Source organism: Rhineura floridana, chromosome 6, assembly GCF_030035675.1.
Source record: "Rhineura floridana isolate rRhiFlo1 chromosome 6, rRhiFlo1.hap2, whole genome shotgun sequence".
Taxonomy (NCBI): Eukaryota; Metazoa; Chordata; class Lepidosauria; order Squamata; family Rhineuridae; genus Rhineura; species Rhineura floridana.
The window spans coordinates 75,939,249-75,963,051 of NC_084485.1; the positions used below are offsets into that span (position 1 = coordinate 75,939,249).

The 23,803-nt window shown below is 41.6% G+C and overlaps 1 protein-coding gene across 6 annotated transcripts in view; it reads right to left on the reverse strand.

Moving 5' to 3' along the window:
- The window catches only part of BRPF3 (bromodomain and PHD finger containing 3), a 53,328-nt gene that overhangs the window by 22,015 nt on the left and 7,510 nt on the right, over window positions 1-23,803 (reverse strand). For 3 of the 6 annotated variants that reach the window (XM_061632475.1, XM_061632473.1, XM_061632477.1), the window contains exons 2-8: window positions 16,045-17,417; window positions 15,126-15,282; window positions 13,705-13,836; window positions 10,743-10,871; window positions 10,069-10,381; window positions 7,622-7,882; window positions 533-1,036 (exon numbers count right to left, since the gene is read on the reverse strand). In XM_061632475.1, the coding sequence (XP_061488459.1) occupies window positions 533-1,036; window positions 7,622-7,882; window positions 10,069-10,381; window positions 10,743-10,871; window positions 13,705-13,836; window positions 15,126-15,282; window positions 16,045-17,390 (2,842 nt within the window). In that variant the 5' untranslated portion in view covers window positions 17,391-17,417. The remainder of the gene's footprint in view (window positions 1-532; window positions 1,037-7,621; window positions 7,883-10,068; window positions 10,382-10,742; window positions 10,872-13,704; window positions 13,837-15,125; window positions 15,283-16,044; window positions 17,418-23,803) is intronic. The other 3 variants (XM_061632478.1, XM_061632474.1, XM_061632479.1) reach the window with 3 other exon arrangements.

A 23,803-nucleotide genomic window follows, 5' to 3' on the forward strand; every position in this document is an offset into this window, starting at 1 on the left:
TCCCTCCACTATAAATAGTGATTCACACATGTGCGCATGCATGCACACACATGCACACACACACACCAATACAAAAATGGAAAGAGATTTGCATATGATTCAGCTGAAAGTTGAAAAGGGGTGCAGGGTAAAGGGAAAAAAGTTAGTCTTCCCCTGCAACCCAAATGATCAGGGATTATACTCCAAAAAGCAGCCTGACAGAATGTAGGCATTAAGGAAGAAAATTCCCATATTAGTCACAGATCGAAAGACCAGCTAATCTGACTTCCTCCACAACATAAGACTCCCTTCTGCTCCAGAACACATCGCTTCCTCTCATCCTTCAGTACAATAAAATTGGAAGCTGGTTTTGGGATTCATGTGACAGACACTAGGCAGAACTCAATTATAAAGGAATGCAGGGAAATGTTTGATGCTATGGAGGTGTGGAGACTTCTTGCCAGCAGGCAAGCAATGCAGCTACAAGACACCCCTACCCTGGGGATCTCTGACTTTCCAAGACATCAGAGGAATGAAAGCTCAGGGGAGTCACCTGTCACTCCTGCCTGCCTGGGGGATTTCTCGCCATCGCTCTCGCTGCAGCTCCCACTCTGTGGCCGTTTCCGGGATGGCCGCTCACCCTCTATGCTGGAGGGGGAGAGCTGCCCACTCTGGCTGTGGTCCTCTCCATTCTCAAGGGGGCAGTCCAGACCTCTTTGCAGTTTCACCCCGTTCTTGGCTTTTTTAAAAAGGACAGATGTCCGCCTGCCCACTCCACTAAACGGGGGGCTGGCAGAGGTGCCCGTGGCCTGAAGGGCCAATCCATTCAGGCCGTTGTCGCTGAGCAAGCGCTGGAAGGCGTGGCTCTCCCTCTGCAGCGTCTTCTCATCAAAGAGCTCACCCTCGGACTTCAGCCGCTTATGTAGTCTGTTCAAGGACTTGCTTTCGCTAATGGGTTTGAGAGTTGGAGGGTCCTGCAGAGAGTCCAGCTCCGATACGGAGGGTGCAGGTCCTGTGGGCTCCAGGGTGGGGGGAAGTGGGGGCTTGGTGTCATCTGCTAAAGAGAAAAAGAATCTGCTTGAACATTTTAGAAAGTATTTCCCCAAAGTAAGGATCACAGCTTTCCGCCCCTTTCTATGGTTGAAAGTCAGTGGTAGGTAATAACTAACTTTTGTTGTATATCCTTACAGAAGGCATTCAAAGGTGAAAAAAAGCATAACTATGGCACTCTGCAGAAGAAAATATTCTCATCCTCACAAGAGCCAGCAGACATGCTTGTCATTTAACCAATAATGTTATTTAAGGTGGCAGACTTATGCATAGTTACATGGGTGTAAATCCCAGTGAATTATAGTAGGATCTACTTCCAACTTTACAGGCTGAAGATTGAGCTGCATGACACTTATTTCCCCAACCTTCTTAACTCATTTTTTCAGTCCCTCATACCTCAGATACTTTATGCCCTACACATCCGTGTTTGACAGAAGAAAGTCAGGAGATACGGCAGGATCAGGGTGTCAATAAATGAGTTTCAAATGAGAAAAAAAAAATCTCCGTAAGGGCCTAGATCATGTTGTAAGTCAATGGAACAGTTAATTTTGGGTGTTTTTTTTGCTTTTAAAAATATGCCATTGTCCCTTGAACTAAGGTTACCAAAGACACCCAAAGTTCATCAAAGAAGCAAATCCAGATCTCAGCTTTCTCCCCACTGAGCCTTCCTTCCTCTTGAAAACTGTGTCTGAGCATTTCATTCCAATTCATGATGCAACGAGATCACCGTTTAATGTGCATTCTTCCCCCTTTTAAGGTTCTGCTCCAGTTCAAGCATTATTTGCTATCTACGCAGTGTTCTGGTAGGTGGAAACAAGTTATTCCCTTGTCTGCCTAAACATCAGGGATTGCCAGCACTGTGGGGAAGCATGGCAGTTAAGCTGACCACATCCCCGGAAGGAACGTCACTATTAAGGAAATTCCTAACAAATTCATAAAGAGAGCCTAAAGAGCCTCTGAATTCAAAGTACATTAAATACTCTATTAATTACCCTATTTAATACAATTCAAAACTAGAGATTGGTATACTTTTAAACCAAAGATTATTGTGCATTTAACCAAAATAACTGGTTAAATGAGGTCATTTTTCCATCCTGAAGCTCTTCCCAAGTTGGCGTTAATGATATTCTTTCTTGGCTAATAGTTAAGAATACTTTAGTCCCCCATCAGAAGATAGCAGATCACTAGTGTGTCCTTTCAGAAAAAAAATGTCTGGAGGAAAAGACAAATAACTTTTCAAAGTACCCCCTTAACTTTTCTTCAAAGTACCCCTACAGCAGAAATTACGGTCGCTCGGAGCCATTCAGCAAAAGTCAGAGCAGACTCTCATCTGCTGCAACCTGACCTTAAACTGGCCCACGTATCTCTCAGCCATCTGGCACTTTCTATTGCTACAAAGCTGGCAATTATTAGATTTCATAACTATTGCTCCCTTTTAGAGAGCTCTAAGAGTCTCAACCTGTGAGATGGATTACAAAACATTAAGAATCTCAACCTGCATTTTGAAAAAGTAGTTTTTTAGGTGCCAGTGTTACTGCAGGGAGAGGGGGCATTAAATATGCCTTTAGCAACCTGTGCACCAAAAGCTCACAAATGAAAGGACCTCATTCTTATAATTTTATAAAACAATCAGTTCACGGGTCTGGCTCTCATAAGTAGGAGGGGGAGGGAATGCTCCACCTTATCAACCTCTCTTTCTGCCTCTCTCCCAGCGAGCCGAGTAGCTATCTTTTAAGCTTTATCTTTTAATCTATCTTTTAAGCTTTTAACGTATATTAGGTTGTTTATTGTTTAATATTTATGCTCTACTGTTTTTGTGATTTTATTGTATTTTATCCTATGTTGTGCACCGCCCTGAGAGCCTTCGGGCTGTGGGCGGTATATAAATCGAATTAAAAAAAAAAAAAAAGAGTACTATCCAAACCACATCTATCCACTCAGCAACGGACAGGGTTAGTGCCACCTGCAGCAGGAGGACCTTGCTGCTCCAGTAACTCGAAAAAAGCATGCATGCCTCTGTCCCACCCTTCTTACAATGACAATTGAGAGAGAATGAAGAGGGGTAGAATTTATTCTAACAGCTTGGGACTGACTGCTGCTACCATTCTCCTCAGTTGCAAAAATGCTGATACGAAACAGCAGATACAGAAGAAGGAAGCAAGCAACAGGAGAGTAGGTTGAGCAGTCATGCCCATTTGAATACAAATTGGGGAAATGGGGGAACAGCTCTAGCCCTGCCCCAGAATGGAATGTTCCCCCTCTCCCTCCCATCTCACAGGCAGCAAGCCCACTTAAGAGACGAACAGAGCTTTGCACTTTCCTGGCTAGATAGCTGGGGATCTTTTGTTAATATATTAGGCAATGGATGTGAAAGTGATACAACTGACAATGAGCTTTGATAGACACAATTTTTGCTTCATTAATCAGAAAGTGCTGAGGAATACTAGCATGGTCTGAAACCAGGACAGCATGGATAACTTAGATAGGTTGCAGACAGATACCAGGTATTATATGCACAATGATGGATGTCTGAATCAGAGCTTGGAAAAGTTACTTTTTTAAACTACAACTCCCATCAGCCCAATCCAGTGGCCATGCTGGCTGGGGCTGATGGGAGTTGTAGTTTAAAAAAGTAACTTTTCCAAGCTCTGGTCTGAATGCTCTGCTGAGTCTACCAATTACAACCCATGCTGCTAATATTGTTTGCAACATCACCACAAAGAAATGCCATGTGAACTGGCTTTTCAACTTTTCCCAGTAGGGGTGGTTAATAACATCTTTTAATATGTGGTTACTGTCTCATAACTTTGCTCATTAAGGCTGCAATCCTAACTCCACTTACCTGGGGATAAGGCCCACTAACAGGACAGAGTAGACAAACTTAGGACTGTGCTGTAAGACTGCAGTCCTATAAATGCTAACATGGGAGTAGATACCAGTGGGATTTACTTCTGAGTAGGCTTGTATAAGATTTGCACTGTAAATCTAACATTTTATCCTGTTTGATTGTTTTTTTTGAATATAACAAATATTGAAAATGTGGATGTGATGTTCCTGTATTAGTGTAAATAGGGTAAGTGCTGTTTGTATAGGAGATACATGGTAAGTAGAATGAAAGAGGAAGGGGGAGTGAATGGGCAGTAGAATGTTGGATGATTGGCTGAATGTTTAAAATGGCTGACAGTATAAAAGGAAGAATGACAGGTAAATCTGTGTGGTGGTGAATGTTAGTGGGTTGTTTTGGTGGGTTTTGAGAGGAGATTGTGTGGAGAGTTGGTGGATGTGAGGAGAGGGTGGAGTTCACATTAATACTAAGACCAGTACCTCAGGAATAGATGTAACCATATGCTTAAGTGCCTTTTAAAGAAATCTTGTTATCTTTGTTATTCAATAAATACTTTTGGTTTACCAAAGGCCTGATCCTTGGCTGGGGTTTCACAGACCAGAAAGGAGGGTAAGGTAAATACCAAGGCTGAAGGATAACAAATGGTGGCAGCGGGGAAGGGAAGAATAACACCACAAGCAGTCTGAGTAAATCAAAGGGATTGGGACAGCTTAAGCATGCAGTCACAGAGGTAACCTAATTGAGGGAGACTCAGGCCGAGTCTCTGGGACTACTGGTTATAGGACGTGACTGGTGGTGCTGCCTAGCAGGGGGATCTGTTGAGATCTGTGCTAGAGCGGGGAGAGAAACCATAAAAAAGGACAGTCCGGACTGGTGGAGTCCCTGGTGGTGCCTAGAGACAGGCAGTAACCACGAGCAGGTAGGAACCTGACAGGGAGAGCCAGGGAAGGGCGTCACAGTGGACACTTCAGAATAGTATGTTTAGATGGACAATTGTCTTGGATTTTTCTTCTTTTTATGTAGTCTACCAAAAGGAATGAAGCTCCTCAGTGTCAGATTCATAATGTGCTTGCCCAAAAAGCTAATATATCTGGAAAAGTTACTGTTAAAGAGTTCTGTGACTGTCACATTGCTTGTTAATTTGGCTTTAATATTGTTCTATTTGTTCTGAGAAGTAGAGGTTACTGTAAACCACAAGCACATAAAAAGCCTTTGATATAAGTGATTGCATTATAGCACCATGAAACTGTTGCATCATGATGTATTCATCTGAACTGGTAGCCATTATGCAAAGTTTTGTGGTTTAAAATATTATTTCTGTCCTATTATAAAGCTGTTTGTGCAGATCAGAAACTTCTGATACTGTGAACAATTCCCTCTCATAAATTACTTGTCACTTAGTTCAAAATGCATTTGATTGATAGAGGTAGAACTTGTTTACAAGCACATGTTCTAAGAATGTAGCTTTGTAGCCCTACCTTGCAGTTGTTGCTAACACTTTTTATTGTTCAGATGAACCTATTAATGTTGAGGATTTAAAAGTCACTTTTTATTGTTCAGATGAATTGATTAATGTTGAGTATTTGATGTTCACTAATTCTTTATAATCCTTTCAAGGTAATCCTAGTTTAGAACAGGTAATTTAATGTTAACTGGGCGAGGAAAAGTCTCTGTATCAGTGAAGTTACTGCTTGCTGTTGTTCATTCTATTGCTCCTGTTAACTTTTACTGGAAAGATTTTATACAGCCTGTCCTAATTATATCAGGTTTCTTTGTTTCTATTCTTGAGCATTTACATATATGCAATTTCAAAATGAACAATGTTCATGGTTGAAGTTGCACTTTTGCAACGGTTTGTTTAGTATTAAATTTATATCCCATCCTTCCTCCCAAAGGAGCCTAGTGTGGCATTTATACACAGAAATAGATGTATAAACATATAGCGGGGGGGGGTCCTCATGCCCCTCCAAGTTACTCTGTCTGGCTCTTAGAACTCTCCTCATGCCACAACCCTCATTGGCCCTGCTTTGCACTGATTTTACCTGGCTGGAATCTGTCTTTGAATCTGACAATGCCTCGTTTGTCTGGATGAAGGAAAGGGGGTGTGCAAGTGTGTGTAGAAACAAGCCAATGGTGCATAGGTAAAAGTTACATCTACTGTTCTGCCCGCTTTGCCTCTGGTCCAATCCACCACTGGCATGTGGCCCAGAGAGAGTTGCCCAGAACAGAAAGTGGCTGTTGGACTGAAAAAGATTCCCACCTCTGACATACAGGAGGGGAACTGTGTGCTAGCTTTTGCATTTGTCATAGGTTCATCTGATGGTAAATGTGCAAAATGAGGGGGGCTTGCTCTCTGTGGCTATAGGTAAAGCTCTCCAAGCATGCAAAAGCTGAGAAAAGAGCTGTCCTTAACACCAATGGGGCTTTGAAACAGTACAGAGGTGAACAGGAGTGCCAGATTAAACAGATAAATTTTCTTAAGATTACGACTACCACTCCATGCTATACTTATCAGTCACAATTATTTGTCTTTCTTTTAAAAAATGGCATTAAAATGCAGTTAGGCTATTATTTCCAGGCTATGGTCTGAAGGCACATAAGGCCAGCTCCCTACTGAAGCTAAGCAGCGACAGGTCTCGTCAGTGCCTGGATGGGAGACGGCCTGGGAACCACCTTGGGTTTCATGAAAAGAAAGGTGGGGTATAAATGAAAGAAAGAAATGTTGAGCCTTTTAGAAGGAAGGCAAAGCAAACAGTGTCCAACAGCTTTTTCCTGAGCTGCTTCCATGAGAATTGACCTGCCCTATAGCAAAGCCAACCCTGATTGCTTCCATGGTTGTTTTTTCATACATACTGCACCTTCTGTCTTTATGGGTTGTCAAAAGTTCACTGGCTTCTCATCTTGCTTTTAGGGAAAGTTAGAAAGCTACTCAGATACCGTCAAATGATGCTATTTTAGAAATAAAATAGCAAAACAGAGTCTTGCTCAGCAGCAAATTGAGAACATGGTTGGCTGCAATCACTTGTGCACTAATCTGTAACCGTACTATCTCTGATTCATAGCTGACTATGGATGGGGCCACAATCCAAGGTTCCTTGCCTTAATCTATTCAGTATCCTTTGGAATGATCTAGGTTGCAGCTCCCATCAGAATCTCATGCTATTACATTCACAGCCCATTGTTGCAAGTTATGTATCAACAGCTGGCAGACACATGAGGGACATGAGACTGACGCCTTCTCAGTCTTTAATCACTTTCTGATGAGATCGCCAAGGAGGTAAATTAGAGCTTCCAGTATAGGTGTCTTTGTGATGCAGACCTCTAGAAACTGGAATAAGATTTACAAACACATTTCTCTACAGCTGCCTCCATAAACTAAATCACTTGCAGTTTGGGGGAAGTCATAGCCCAGCATACTCTAAAGAGATATCAGCATAAATAGATTCTGGCCTGCAGCCATAAAGATTCAAGACTAGCGACACTTATTACCATGTGCTGCTATCTCCCCCTATCTCTCCAACACTTGTTACAATTCTGTACATGTAATGTACAGGATATTAAGGATATTCCTGATACTCTGTTTCTCTAGATGATTTTCTTGTCAAAGGCAATCATTACACAGTGACTTCTCTCTACCAGATTGGTATAGGATTTATGTGCACAGATCTCCTTGAGTGTTTACATTTACCTAGCCCTTTCCAATATAGCCAGAACTGCTTCCTTCAGAGACCCAGTGAAACATCTCACCTTTCTGCCCATCCTCATCTCCTAGCATTTTTTCCAGTCCCTCCTCCCATGGAGCTGGATCTCCATTTGGCAGGGTTTTGTTCTGTTGCTGGGCCAACTTTTGCCGGATAGAGTTGATTTCACGTCTCAAGAGGCGGATGCGGCGAGTTCGGGCACCACTTGAGCGCATGGTGCTCACCATATCCAACTTTTCCAGTAGCTCCTTCAGCTGTACCTCCAAGGAAAGGTGAGCCCGGTTCTCAGGGAGGAGAACGTTATCAACTGCAATGAGAAAAAGTAATGTGAACAGCTATTCATTTAGGCCTTGCCCCAACTAACAGAGAGGTTTTCTGAAATCCTCAGTGATTCAAGTTATCTAAGTCACACCTTTTCACAATTCTTACCAAAGCTATTTTTGAACTACAAATGAAAAGTAGGATGTAAGAATTCTTAAAATTAAATTTCAATAATATGTAGGAAATACCCCATACAGCCAATGAAAGAGATCACGCTCCATAGCAGTTGTGGGCAATCTGCGGCCCAGAGAAAACATGCAGCCCACATTGTTATCCTGTTTGTCTCCCACCGCTGCCATAGCCCCCAAATTTGCCAACAACAACATTACCCCCAAATTTACTGCACCATTTCCCTTATTATTTTGTAACAGTGCTGATCTAACAGCCATGAGGAGAGGTGTAAAAAATTTTTTACAATCAAATGGTATATAAATTTTGTTAAATAAATAAATAACTCTTCATTCCTGTATGCTGAAATGGTGTTTGAGGAGGAGTGGGGAAGGCTGTGTATGTCAGTGTGTGAAAATGAATGGGGAGAAAACTGTATGTGCGTGTATATATGAGAGTGACAGGGAGAAAGTCTGTGTATATGTGTTTATCTATGTATGCGTTGTTGGTGGGTGGTTCCCATCTCTGGAATTTGGAAAAATAACCTGTTCTGAAAAGACCATCATGATCTCTGAGCTTGGGGGTACTCTCAGATCTAACTTTGACACTTGAAATGCAGATGGTTTTGGTGGTTAGAATACCCATTCCCAGTTTGTTTGCCAGCTATGGCCCTTTCTGGGCTGGGACAGCGTTGCCACATCCATGCTCTGGTGCCCTCCAAATTAAACTATTGTAAGGCGCTCTATATGGGACTACATTTGAAGTTGATCTTGAAGCTGCAGCTAATGCAGAACACAAGAGTACAACAGCAAAAGGAGACCATATAACACTGATTCTATATGTGCTGCAGTGGCTGCCAATTCATGGTGTTAACCTTAGTGTATAAAGCCCAGAACAGCTTAGGACACAAATACTTGAAGGAGCACATCCTCCCATATCTGCTATTTCAAGCCTTGTGTTCTGCAGGAGGCCTTTATCGCAATCTAATTAACAGGTAGTATATGATGTACAGTGATGTGGGATGGGGTCTTCTCCATGATCGTGTCCCATCTGTGGAACTCCCTCCCTGTGCAGATATGGTTGTCCGCTTGACTACTAGCTTTTTGCCATCAACTAAAGACACGTCACTTTACACAAGCATTTGTGTAAGAGACCATCTTGGCTGTAAGACCCTCTCCTTGCTTGCTGGCCTTTCCACCTGGCCTGGAAGGGTGGGGCCTTGACTGACTGCAGCTGTAAAAGGTATCACTACCTGAAGATGCCAGAGACCACCCTGACTGTGGGATGTTGTTTAGGGGCTTTTGTTTAGGTAAAAGTTTAATTTCTGATTGTCGTTTTTGTTGTTGTTTTGTTGTTATTGGGATTATGCTTCTGTATTTTATTGTTGGATTTTATTAGGAATTATAAGGATATATCAATTAATTGTATGTTTTTTGTGATGTTTTTGTTAGCTTATTGACCATTTGAATTTATTTCTTACAGTGAGTTGTGTAACTTTTTTTCTGTTCATGTTGTGAGCCGCCTTGTGCATAAATTGTTATGGAAAGGCAGCATACAAATAAACAGTGATGATGATGATGATGATTTGGTGTAGCCTGATGTAAAATCTTCATCTCTGCTGATGAATTGTTTAATGGTTGTTTCTCTTTAGCTCTTTTCCCACTGTTTTTACTTTAATGTTATACTGTAGTGCATCTAGTTTTATTTGTACATCATCCTTGGATCCCACAAGATGAAGGGCAATTTAGAAGTATCATTAATAAAAAATAATTTGTTGTGGGGGAAGAGACCAAGCCTGCCCACCAACAGCTACACTCCTGCCCACTACTGGCATGCAGCCCTCAACCCACTGCTCACTGCCACAAGCAGCCCTCAGAAGCAAAAAGACTGCCGACCCTACTTCATGGGATCAATGGGAAACTAAGGTCTCTATTAGGATTAGCAAAATTAAAATGTGTTATAAGGGACATTGCCTCCAAAGTGGTTTCTTGAATTATTATCCTTCTTTACACACATGGAGCTTTATTTTATTTATAAATAAAGAAATCCCTAATGGAAACTCACCATCCTCCCAAGAGAACCGATAAAAATCTTCTGTCTTTGGTGATTCAGGCAAGTGAATTCCTACTTGGGGGTCAAAGCCAATATTCTCAACTTGCCGCCCTGCATGGCGCAATATGGCCCCACCAAGGTCTCTCAGCCGGATAGCTGCTCGATGGAAAATTGTGTCTTTAGAATTATACCTCATGCAGTTGGTAAGAATAAGGTTAAAGTCCTCCTCAAATTCATCCAGTGTTTGGTACTGGTGGGACTCCAGCTTCTGCCTCATGGTAGAAAAATCCATTGGCTTGGAAATGAATTCCAGGTAATCTGGAACCTAAACATATAAAACCTGTACAATTACAAAAATCATTTACTAGCCAACCAGGGCATATCCATCACAAGCACTCTAAATGCCTTCTCACCGGCTTTGGGACAATGCACAAATGCACAGCCATTTCAACCATTTAGTCATTGCCCATTAAACTCTGGCAAATAAAATTACCTTGCTGAGAAGCAAAAGCAAATTCCTTCAAAAAAGTGTGCACAGTTGGGGATTCCTTAGTATATGCAAGAACAGAGCAAATATGGTGTGAACCGTCCCAAAGGCCCTTACTCTTGCCAGTTACCCTTTGCGGGCATCCATCTGAACAGGCCTTTAGATTAAACCTAACTATGCTTCTAAGTATAGTACTTGCCTCACTTAGGTTTACAGGCTCTGCAAAGATCTGGGCTGGATCCTTTTCCTGCAGAAGATCCAGTGTTGTGCGCAGCAGCACATTGAAAGGTGTGAGCTGTAACTCCATAGCAGCTTGCTGAACCTTTACCTGAAAATTAGAAAAGCAACACACTTCAGAGATAACAAAAATGGAAAATAGTGTTTCCTGATGAGCTGCAGAGACAACAAATGCCAGTTCTAATAAAACCAACTAGCTAAAGACTTAAAGGGTAACAGGATATACAGCAGGCAGAGCCGGCCCTACTATGACATAGTAAGACATCTGCTTCATAAATTTGGACATGTCATGAAAAGGCAACAAACATCCTCAGAATGGTCAGTTATTTATTTTGTATTTAACAAAATTTAAATTGTAGTAAAACCTCAAAGCAATTTACAAAAAAATTAAAATATTAATAATAATAAAAGATTGTTAAAAGCAGGTATTTAAAAACATTTAAACTAATTCAAATCAACAATAAGCTAAAAACAAATTAAAACACATGTACCTTTTACATATCTAGATAAGCTTGCCTAAACAAGTATGATTTAGTAATTCTTCATGTGCAATTTCTGATACCTTTCTCCAAAATGTCATGTAGTGGCAATATCTCAGTAATAAGATCATGGACCAGATAAATTGCTAGTTTTGATACATAGGTTTTCTTTTAATCATCTAGCCATATTTGATCATTTGTCAGTAATATGGATTTTGAATGAAGATAACTGGTTTGACATGCACTAGAATGCTGTTTAATGTAACCCAGAGGTTCTCAAAGTATGTTCTGCAGACCACCAGTGGTCCATGATCCTCATTCATGTGGTCCACAGTGGCAACTCTGCAAAGCAACATAGCTGTAAGGGTGTGAAGGACAATGTGAGTAGGACGGACCAGGCTGTGGGGGGGGGAGGATCTGCTTTAAAATCACAACTGGTGGCCAGATGGGGGAAGGTCCCAAGCAGGGAAGAAAGGCTGACAAGGCACTTGAAAGGTATGGAGAGTCAACATATGGGAACAAAGGAAGTAGCCAGAAAGTGCAGAAGAAGCTAAGAGAGAGTCATGCAAGATTGTGACTCAGAGTGGGAATTGTCAGTTTAGGAATTTTATCAGTTTAGATAATTTTTATCTCTGATCTCAACACTAAGAACTGTAGTGCTGGGATCGGAGATAAAGACCAGGAAATAAAAGATCCCTCTCACTGCCCTTTTAAGGGGATCTCTCAAGAGTAGGCAGAGAGATCTTTCAGGTCTAATCTCAGTACTAAGTATTACAGCACTAATATAGCCCTTTGGAAAATAAAAGCTCCCTCTGGCTGCCCTTTAAAGAGTGGGCAGAGCAATCCTATTTCCCATACTCACTGCTAACTACCACAGGGCTAAGATCAGAGATAAAGGTGCCTGCCTGCTTTTTAAGACTAAAAGGCAGCACATATATAGATATACATAGATAGATATAGATATAGATAGACAGACAGACAGACAGAGAGACAGACAGACACACACACGCACACCCCTCCCTCTTCACTCCAGCACTGGAGTTTTATATGCTTTTAAATGTTTTTAGAGGTTTTTGATTGCTTATAAATGTTTTAAATATGTTTTTTTTATTTTTAGTTGATTGTTTTTATCACTTTGGTATTTGCCACCCTTCGCTCCTTTGAGAGGAAGGGAGGGATAGATATTTAACAAAATCATCATCACCATCAAAGTGCTAGTTATTACCTATCAAGCCCTAATGGCTTGTGACCTGGCTACTTGAATACAAATTTCTTCCATACAAATTTGATCAAATCCTCTGTTCTACATCTGAAATCCTTCCCCAGGTCCCCTTGCTATCTGAGAGCAGGGAGGTGGTGACCAGAGGGAGAACCTTATTATTTGTGGTCTATGGAATGTCCTCCCCTTGAAAGCTTGCCGGGCACCATTACTGCTGTCCTTTCAATGCCAAAGCCAATTTTAATTGCCAGGCACTTCAGTATGCTTTCTAACTGATTTTACTTTTATATTGTATAGTTCTGCTGTATTTCATTGGTTTCTCAAAGTGAATGAGTTGAATCTTACCCTTTATTGGACAAAATATGTGCGCATGTGCATGCATGCGCCCACACAAACCTATACCTACTAGGAGCTTTGCCTCTGCACACTTTGCATGCCAACCCCCCCCCACACACACATACATAGGGACTCCCAAACACACACACACCCTGGAACTCCCAAACAAGTATACCAGGTACCCACAAACACCCAGGCAACTTCTAAAATGGCCTCCCCACCCCAGGCAACTCCCCAATGCCCTAACCCACAGGCAACTCCCAAAACAGCCTCTCCACCCCAGGCAACTCGCAAAATGCCCACCCAGGTAATCACCACCACCCTGTTTAGGCAGCTTACTGGCCTCTGGCTTACCCAGGCTGCAACCACCACTGCCCCGCCTGAACCACTTACCTGCCTACCACATTGTTGCTGCCACTCAACAGCCCTGGCATCCATTAACTTGCCCCCATCGCCCACTTGCTTGCTGCCCACAGCCCACCGACTCACCTGCCCCCTGTATGCACACCTCCCTGCCTGCCATCCTTGCTTCCCTCACTCCCTTGCCTCACCTGCCTGCTGTCCTGCTGCTGCGCTCCACCCTCATCCATGATGACATGACAGCTTGCAAAAATATTATATACATACATACACGGGGGGAGGGGGTACTCAGTTTGCCCAAAAAAAGGTAGGAGCTGATTCACTTCAGAATCTGTCTTTGGCTGCAATCCTGTGCACACTTACTTGGGTGTAAGCCCCACTGAAATCAGCGAGGCCTGGTTCTGAATAAACATGCTTAGGATTGCATAGCTTTTTGACTAACATGGCAATCACTCAACTTCAATAACACCTTTACCAGCTCTAATCAAAGACGTTAAATAGTGCAAACCACAAGGTCATCTTATACCCACCTGCTCACGTTTGAGTTTTTCACGCTTACGAATTAATTCGATGAGCAGACGTGCCCTTTCTAAGTCATGCCGTAGTTTTTGCCAGTACTTCAGTTCTTCCTTCACTGCACTGGTCTTCTCATCCTGCTCCTTCTGTAGAATTGAGTTGTTGTTTTTTAAGGGTAGCCTGCTCATATCTCTCATAATTCACCCCTGCATTCGTATTTACAGTTATTCACAATCAGACTTTGTCTATATCACAGAATCTGGAGGTATCTTAACTCAGATCAGTACAGCATAGATTGATTATTTAATGAAGTCCTACCCAGGTTATAACTGCTTTCTGGAAATCTGTTTTAACTATGTTTATTGACATTCCTGTAACTAAATATAAGTTTCTTCACACTTGTTCTATGACCGATAGCAGGGCTTCATTGTGTTTGGTTTCTTGATGAAAAACTACTCTCTACCTTTAGTGGCATATGAGGTGGTACAGAATGGCAACGGCACCAACCCACAGGTGGCACACTGCATTCACCAGGACAGGGATGGGGCAGGGGAGCTCCAGTTTGGTGGTGGCCCACAGGTGAATGCATACCTGCAAGACACCACCATCAAAAACCCAGAGTTCCCTCAACCTTTCCCCTGCCCCATTCCTTTCCCAGTGAACAGAGTGACAACACAGCCAGAAGGTAAACACTGATGCTCTGCCCAACTCATGCACTACTATGGCTCTCTATCCAAGCCCCCCCCCAAGTTATGGGGCATATGAAATGTCAAAAACAAATTCAAGATAGAGACAATAGTGAACTGCATGCTTAGTTCATTGTTGCTATGTAAATGTTATTATGTTGTTGCATAAGTAGTAACTTATAACTAGGGTTTATAACTTGTGGAAACAAATGCATTGGATCACTAACAGTAAAGTGGATACAGTCCTGTGGCCCTGAAAGTGGTCTCAGCAGTGCTGATCATTTCTAAAGTAAAGAAAAATGTAACATTCTACACAGGAAAAATACCAAAGTGGATAAAATCCATTGATTACCATCCACAATGAAAAAAGCAACACAGTTTCAAAGTAAGCAAATGCTGCCCTGTGGGATGAATTAAGAGAATTTTCATGAGAGAGACACTGATTATTGATAGCTTGGCTTTGCTCTGTATAGCATAACGCAAAAAATACATGTTAAAAAATCTCTAGTATAATCACAAGAGTTATTATGTAACGGAAGACTCCACAATGACAATTTAGAAATTCCATCTCTACACTTCATAAGAAATTCAAAAATTAACTACCCATCCGCTATTAGCTGGCAACTGCTACTCCAAGATGGACAATTTCTATCCAAGTCTTCCAGAAGCTTCGCTAATCAGTTCACATAACATTTCTCTCCTATGCTATTTCAGGATGCAGTAAAACGTCACAGATGCTGCTATCATACCTGTTCTGCATTTCTTTGGGACTGTAAGTGAGAGTGCAGGCGCCTTATAAGTGGGACACCATTTCTTGACTGACGCTTTAATAGCCAGTAGTTGTGCAGCCTCTGCATAAACTGATTCTTTCTCTGGAAGGAGAGACCACTGCAGATTTTATTCAGCCTAGGGAAGACAAAAACATCAAGAGATTTCATCACATATTAAACCCAATTTCAGATTCCACAAGACCAATGTAACACATGGTAACCCTCCCCTTTGGCAATACGGTACCTAGTTTTGTAACATAACATTATATGTTAAGAATTATACAAGTGACTCAAGTTCATCAGAGGTTTTTCAGCTGTGAAATTGCTGTTCTATTAGAAACAGCTCTGCAGCTCCAATTAAGTAGTAGCAACAGCAAAATGGGCAACATCCAGCCACCAGCTGAGCTCAAATGGACCAAATTATTTGAGAAGTTGGCACAAGCAATTGAGTATTTCAGTAACTTTCATACAGTCATTTAAACTCATTATTAATATGAACACCAGGCAACAAACTCAACTGTGGACTAAAATTGCAATCCTGAACCCAGTTAGACTGTTAAAATCCCATTGACTTCAGCCTATACTCACACCATCAATTGCAAGTTATCATTGTTTTTCACTTTCTACAATGATTTGGGCCTGCACTTCATTTTCTAACTTAATTCAGAAGGCTTATTGTATGTTACACTGCAATAAACTCTGCCTAACTTGTACATAAAGATTATTATTATTAGCCTTTTGAGTACACATATATATTTGATCAATGTTGTTCCGGCAGAATAAAATTAAACAAAGCATTTGCGGAAGTGATTACAGGACATAAAAGATGCCACATAAATAGAAAACAGAAGGCAAGCTGTGGCACAGAAACTATGGCCGGAACAGTTGTACCACTCACCGGTATGAAGGGATCTGTGTGACCATCAGTAAAGGTGCAGAAGCACTAGTTTCCTTCTTTACCTTCTGCTTCAACTTCACTTTGTTCTTGCTCTTGGGAGTGCCTTCATCAGTCTCATTTTTTGCAACACCCTCCTCTCCTTCATGAACAGTAGTCGTACACCCTTTCTTCACTGTGCCAGGAGGAGAATGTGTCTCACAATAAGCAGTTTTGCGCACAGTAAACGTTGTGCCATTGAGGCTGGTCTCCCTCATGGGCTCAATCTTCATGAAGAGACCAGCCTTCTGGGCACAGGTAACATGGAAGGCTGTGTAGCAGTTCACCTTGTGACACTGGATGGCTGCGCCCATGCCCTTCTGCTTGCAGATGTAACAAGTTAGTTTCCAGCGAGCTGGTGGGATATTTTCTATCCCCTCAATGGGTTCCAAAAACACAGTGTTTGCAAAACAGACTTCTGGAATCCAGATGGCACAAACAACATGGGCCCAGTGACCATCACTGGTCTGTTTGAAGGCTCCACCTTTGTTTGGGCACAAAACACAATCAACTGGGCGGGAAGGGGACTGTAGGCAACAGCGACAAAGCCACTGGCCCTCAGGAATGTAGGGCACTCCATAGCATTCTTGATGCACAGCCAAGTTGCAAATGTCACAAAACAAAATGACATTGCTGTTATGACATTCGTCATCCATGCAAACACAGCAAACAGCATCCTCATCTATCAGAGTCTGCTGAGCCCCATTGTTACGGCTCTCTAGGTATGACTCCTTCTCCAACTGATCCACCAGCAATTCAAAAGTGTCAGCCGAAACTGACCCATAGCCATCATTCTTCCTCTTTTCATTGATCATGTCAAGCCAGGCCAAATCTTCCTCATCCATATCATACTCCACTTCAGCATCAATGTCCTCAGGTGGTTTTTCAATATACTGATAGTATGCTAAAGGCAGGGGCGGAGCATCTGGCTGGCTAAAGGAGTCAATCATCCGGAAGCTAGGCTGTGGTAGATGGCAAGATGTCCCAGGGGCATGTTTTGTGCATGTCTCCCTTTTTTTGCCTTTACATTGAGTTTTCTTCGATTTTGAAGGAAATAGTGGCTGCTCACTGTTTTCTTTGTTACTGTTGCATTCTGTGATGTCCTGGGCAGTCAGCTCATCCTCTGTGATAATTTTTAGAGGATCATAAATGCTGATGCGATGAAGACGCCCATCAATGTCAACTTCCACTATACGCTGGGCCTGAGCATACGTCAGAGTCTCCCGTGTGGGTGAGCATTTCAAGCTGTACGGTGAAGGAGAACGTCTCCCTTCTAGGGTCTGCTGGGACCTCCTCCGAGGTTTCCTCATAGCAGCAACTCCCCCCCTCAAAAAACCCTGTAGGATAGTCCAACAGAAAAAACAGTTTAAACAGCAGCACATGCAAACATGAGCAGCATAAATCCCAATGCAACGTGGGGCTTAACTCCTTATACTTCAGCATCTCAAAAAGACACCTATCCTGAGGGAATTTTTTGTAATATTAATATATTAATATTGAAATGTATTTAAACTGATTTGATTGCTCAGTTAAAAGATTTTTAACCAATTAAAAATTCTTTAATCAACGGGTATCCCTTAACATTAGGCTATCCTGAATATGAATGCCTAGATTCTTTTCTTCTCTCATTCTACCCAAGTGTCTTAGAGTATTATAGAACAGGGATTCCCAAACTGTAGTCTGCGAGCTTCATTCAGGTGGTCTGCAGTGTATCTGTGGATAGGTGGTTGAAGATGGGAGAAGCCCATCACATTATATATTCCTATTGATTTTAATTGTATTTTTATTTTTATTCTGTGTCTTATATATTTTATTTTATTGAATTACAGTTGGAATTCTAGGGCATTCTATGGAGTATATTGTATTTTATTGCACTACAATTTGAATTCTATGGAATTCAAACTGTGATATAATAAAATACAATATATAAGAAATAAAATTATACAGCATCTAGCACTGCACATTACAATTGCTACAACAGGCAGAAAAATCAGTAGTCCACCAAAGCACTCAGCAATTTTCAAGTGGTCTTTGTGAGAAAAAGTTTGGAAACTACTGTTATAACGTGTTATAGTAGTCCTTTCCAAAACAAAAAAGACAAATATACCACAGCAAGCAGCTTGGGAAGCTAGAAACAGAAGGGTCATAGTAAAGACCCTGGAAACAAAGAAAATCCAGCAACAAACAAGGAAGTTGAAAAATGAAGGAATGGGCTGGAAGAATTTAATTAAAAAAGACTTGAAAAAAGACTCTGTATGAGAAACACTAGCTCACACGAAGAAGTTAAATGAAGCAGGGATTAAACATTACCTCGTCTCTCATAATGAGCTAAATCTCTGGAACACAGGATGCAAAGCAGTACATGAATGCAAACTGAAAAGATAAATTTGGGCTGGTGACTTATCTCTTAATGCACTACTGGGTGTGTGAACCTTTAAAATAGTGGATAACTACTCTATGCCACTCTGAATGTCATTTTGGCAGAAAATACAGCTTTAAAATGCCTCAGAAAAATAAACCCATGTTACATGGAACTCTATTACAACACACTGGATTTGGCCCATGTGCAAAACTCTATAGTCAATCCGAACTTGTTAAGACAAGCTTTTTAACATGATTTGTTTTTCTTCCAACCTATGCAATATTTGTTGATGTTTTTACGGTAAGTGTTTAGTTACAGTAAAACCTCAGTTAATAAAGTAGATGCATTCCTGGACATTACCTCTTTAACAGAAACTTTGGTACCAGGGGTTGGAACAACATGGAAAGAATAGAGATAGATGCCTACACCACAAAAAAGATGAGCAGTTCAACATATTTCAGCAAACTTTTTATTCAAAACTAACAATATGCATGTCTGAAATGAGACAACCAGGTCAGGTAAGCCTTGCATACAGATCACTTGAAGCCTTCTTCCAAAATGCATCCAAGGATGCCTGCCTTGCCTTTTTTCTTTTCTCATGTAGCATCTTGCTATAGCAATCTGAAGCTTTGAGCACCCACTCTATGGAATTCCCTCCCAAATGACATCCGCCATGCCCCCTCCATGATGAGCTTCTGCCGGACCCTGGAAACCTGGCTCTTCAGGCAGGCCTTTGGGGTGGGTTAGATTTTAGTGTTATTGCTGGAATTTTAAGGTTCTAATGTGAATTGTATGTTTTTATGTTGTGCGTTGCCCAAAGTGGCTGGACAACCAGCCAGATGGGCGACTAATAAATTTAATTAATTAATAAGTAAATAAATTTGAGCACTATTCTTCTCTCCATTCACTCCAGCAGGCAGGCAAGAAGCAGCCAACCCCCCTCCCGTGCTTAGTCTCTCTCTGCCATCCTCCCCTACACTAGCACGAAATAGTGCTTCCAGGACACCTGAAGCACTGTTTATTGTGGAGGTGCCTGTGCCACTTGGCAAAGAACACCATTCCAGCCACACGTGAGAGAGCTGCCAGCTGCCGCCGCAATGTAATAGACAAGGAGCAGCATTCTATGTCAGAGTGTGCATCCCCACACACGTCTCCCGCACCCAAACAAGACTTTGTTGAAAGGAGCTTCTTTCCTGGAGGATATGTTAACTGAGGTATTGCTGTATGATTGTTTTTTTATGATAGTTTTTAATTTTACAATGTATTTGTGTGTTGTAACTTTGATGTACTTCCATGAAAGTGCGGTTTGTAAATACTTTAATAAATAAATAAAATACATAAATAATCTGGTAAACACTTTTTTATTTCAGAAAAAGTCGCAGAGTCAGATCCTAAAATAGCAGTGAATTAGCTCTGGATATGAAGAAAAACATTCCAGAACTGTTCCCTGTTCCCAGCACGGAACAAGTTCATGCAGTCAAAGCAGCAGTATTGAATCCCTCTCATCAGCTGAGAGCAGATTAAAGGCCTATGCAAAAGTGCCCTTTCACAGGCAAGCTATAAAGATGCTCTTGCAAAGGCTTTAACACAGCTCCTGGGTTCCAGTTTGTTCAAATGGAAGAGTGGGGGCTGTCTTAAAGCCTCTTCTAAGTCTCTCCATGTTTCCCTTTTCATTCTCCACAATCAGGGACATAAAGGCGGGGAAGACTTAGAAGAGGCTTTTCCAAGTCATCCCCTCCCCCTTTATGTCCCTAATCATGGAGACACGAGAAGTGCAAAGGGATTGTGGAAGATGGGCACTCCCATCCACCTGCCAATCATGTGACAACATAATGATGTTGCATGTTGGCAGGTGGGTGACCTTGCCCACCTGTCAGATTTGGCCTGTGAGGCAGACCCTGATAAGGATCTGGCCTGTGGAATCAAAAAAGTTCCTCATCCGTGTGCTAAACCATGGTTCAGTATGAGAAATGAGTCACAGCAAGCCTTAGGCTTGCACACTCCCTGCTCCTCCCTCCTCCTGTGAGACTGCAAGCAGGAAATTCAAAGCTTTCACTTACATTTCAGATTACCCGCACTTTAGCAATAGGTCCCAACCTTAACTGTAGCTAATCTAAACTGTGGTTGTGGAAACAAGTCAGCTTCACAATGCATTATTTGAAGATGATTTGTTTCAACAAACAATAGTTAAGAAAGCCTTTCCAAACCAGTGTGCCTCCAGATGTTGTTGGACCACAACTCCCATCAGCCTCAGCCAGCATTGCCAATGGTCAGGAAAGATGGGAGTTGTGGTCCAACAACATCTGGAGGCACACTGGTTGGGAAAGGCTGAGTTAAGATAAAACCCAGTGTTGTCTGGGTTTGTACATCAGAACAAGCTATGGTTAATCTAAAATCAAAGCGAAAGCTTCCATATGCTTTCTCACAGCCACATCAGAGGAGGAAGGGAGAGCACACAATCCCAGGCATTATGCATAAAACAAACCACAAAGACTTGGAATTGTACTCTTGACCAGAATTTAACCTGAATTTGAGGGAAACATTCAGAAAGCCAGGCTCTTTCTCCTAGGCTCTCTCCTTAACTGCATGTCAGGCAGAAATTTAACAGGTGCAGCTTTGCCGGACATGGAAATGAAGTAATTGGAATCTGTACCTACTGTGCCACTCTTGGTATAGATCCTCTATCAGAAAAAGTAACAAGACAAGTGTTAAGATAAACACATATTCTAAAGATAGAATCAAGACTATAAAATTCCATTTGGGTTATAAAATATAGACCTTCAGCCTGCATTTGATTAAAAAGCACACACTTCCCCCCCAAAGATCATCATCTGAAAATGACGAGAACTTTCAAACTACTTGTGCTGAAATGATGTCACATAAGTCAGCAGGGATACTTCAGAGTGAGTATGCAACTTTAGAACTACTGAAAAACCATTACAGAATTATAATTGGGGGGAAATACTATGAATCTAATTGCCAAGCTACTAAAACACTGAGGCTGACACCTAGCAATTTAATTTTGTTTTCCCAGCTCTTTAAAAGGCCTAGTAACTAAAAGTATTATGCTGGCTTCTAAAATTATTAAATACTTTAACAGCATATATCAGCCGGTTGTCAGAAGGGTTGTAACAAATCTCACTTGTTAAAATCAGATATGCAATAGACTTGTTATTATTAACAGTAAGGCTGCAGTGCTATGCCAAATTGATTGAAAGTACTTCTAAACTCAGAGAGGCTGTCTTCTAGGTTAACATGGATAGAATCAAGCTGTCAGAAAGAGTATTTATAAAATCTGTAGACTAGTTTTTTAAAGGAGCATGATAAAACCCCTTAGCTATGGAAAGACAAAGCAGGAAAGTGTCCAAGGCCATCTGATCATGTGCAGGCACTACACTATCAGAATTAAGCTTTTTGCATGTATTGACAGGCATAATGTTTTAGTAACTACATTTAATTCTGCTGATAGCTGCACATAGCCTGTTAGCCATAGGCATGGAGGTAATGTGCAAAAACCAGTGATGCAGCTTTTTTAGGAAAACTTGAATCAGAAAATTTTCCTGTGTCCTATATGAAGGAATAACAGATTTTGCATGTTTGACTTATCCTTAATAAATAAAACTTTAAAAAAACACCATGTTATTTTACATTCAAACAAATACTGCACGTTTTTCCAATAACAGTAAAAATGTGACATGATCAGAAGAAAAAAAAATAAAGCACACTAATTGCACAATCCTATACCCACTTACTTGAGAGTAAGTCCTATTGAACTCAGTGTATAGGATCACATTGTTAACATTATTTAAATGTTATATTCAAACATATTCCAAGTTTTTACTTGGAAATGACTTTTACTGAAAACTTATAAATATTTTAAGGCATGACAACTCAATAGCATACACTTCCCTCTTAACATTTTTTAGAGTTGGCAATGAAAATTATTAACACAATAGTTTTAGCATGACTGAAGAGCTTAGACTTTTATTTTTATATTGGAATTTTTTAGATAGCTTTTCTAAGGACAGTCCTCTTAAAAAAGGACAGTCCCCTAAAAAAAATTATATACAACTCTAATTTTAGATTTGACAGGTATTGTATAGATTCCAGGTACTTTGACTTGCTTTGGACTTCTTCATTGTGCTATTAATTAATTTTAGTAAACAATGTATTTCTAAAAATGGAAAATTTTCAGTGAAAAAATATAGCAACAGAAAATTTTCACCCTACACTTCTGGCAAAAATTTCTGAGCAGCCACCACAATATTGTGCCAATATTGTAAACCATGCTACCAGTATTTCAGGCAGATGCACATGCAAAACTGTTTGGAAGTAGAACACAAGACAACCAATGTCTACCCATATTATATTTCTGTAAGTGTTCACAGGTAGAGTGACACAGGTGAGGCAGGCAAGGCCTGGAGTGGCAGCAGGCCCACATAGCAAGGTCCAGAACGGTCGTGGGCTTGCTCAGTGATACCCGGAGCTCGGCCTCATCAGGTAGGTGGGAGGCCAGCCATGGGAGGAGAGGTCTGGCACCCCCTGGGGTGGGGGGGAGAAGTGGGAGGAGAAATCTGGTAACCCCTGGCATGGTAGGGGGAGAAGGGGGGAGTTCTGGTGACCACTTGGGGGGAGGAGAAGAAGAAGGGGAGTTCTGGAGACCCCTGGGGTGGGGTGAGAAAACGAGAGGGGAGGGGAGCTCTGGTGACACCTGAGGGAACGGGGAGAGCTATGGCAAACCATGGGGGGGAAGCTTTGGGGGAAGGGGGTTTGGCGATGGAAGGCAAGGTTGGCAAGTGAAGCAAGCAGGGACAGAGCCCCTAGTTTTCCTATATAATTGTATGTCACCTTTCATGGAGTCACAGCGTCATTACAGTTTCAGAACAACCCTGTGAAATCAATTAAGGTAAGTCAGGGGTTGCCAGTGTGCCACCCACAGGCACCAGTGTGCCCACCAGTACATCCTATGGTGCCCAGAAAAGGTCTCAGTCAATATCCCTTCAAAAAACGTAAGACATGAGACTGATTGTTCTTCCTGCTCATTTCCTGCACTACCTCAGCCTCCCTACATTGACCCCACCTTAAACATGCCCACATTTCATTGGATGTGAGGATTGGACAGCCACTCTCCCTTCCATACTGAACAGTATATATAAATATATGGACTGCATTCAAGTCAATTCCGACTTATGACGACCCTATGAATAGGGTTTTCATGGTAAGCGGTATTCAGAGGGGGTTTACCATTGCCTTCCTCTGAGGCTGAGAGGCAATGACTGGCCCAAGGTCACCCAGTGAGCTTCATGGCTATGTGGGGACTCGAACCCTGGTCTCCCAGGTCGTAGTCCATTACACTAACCA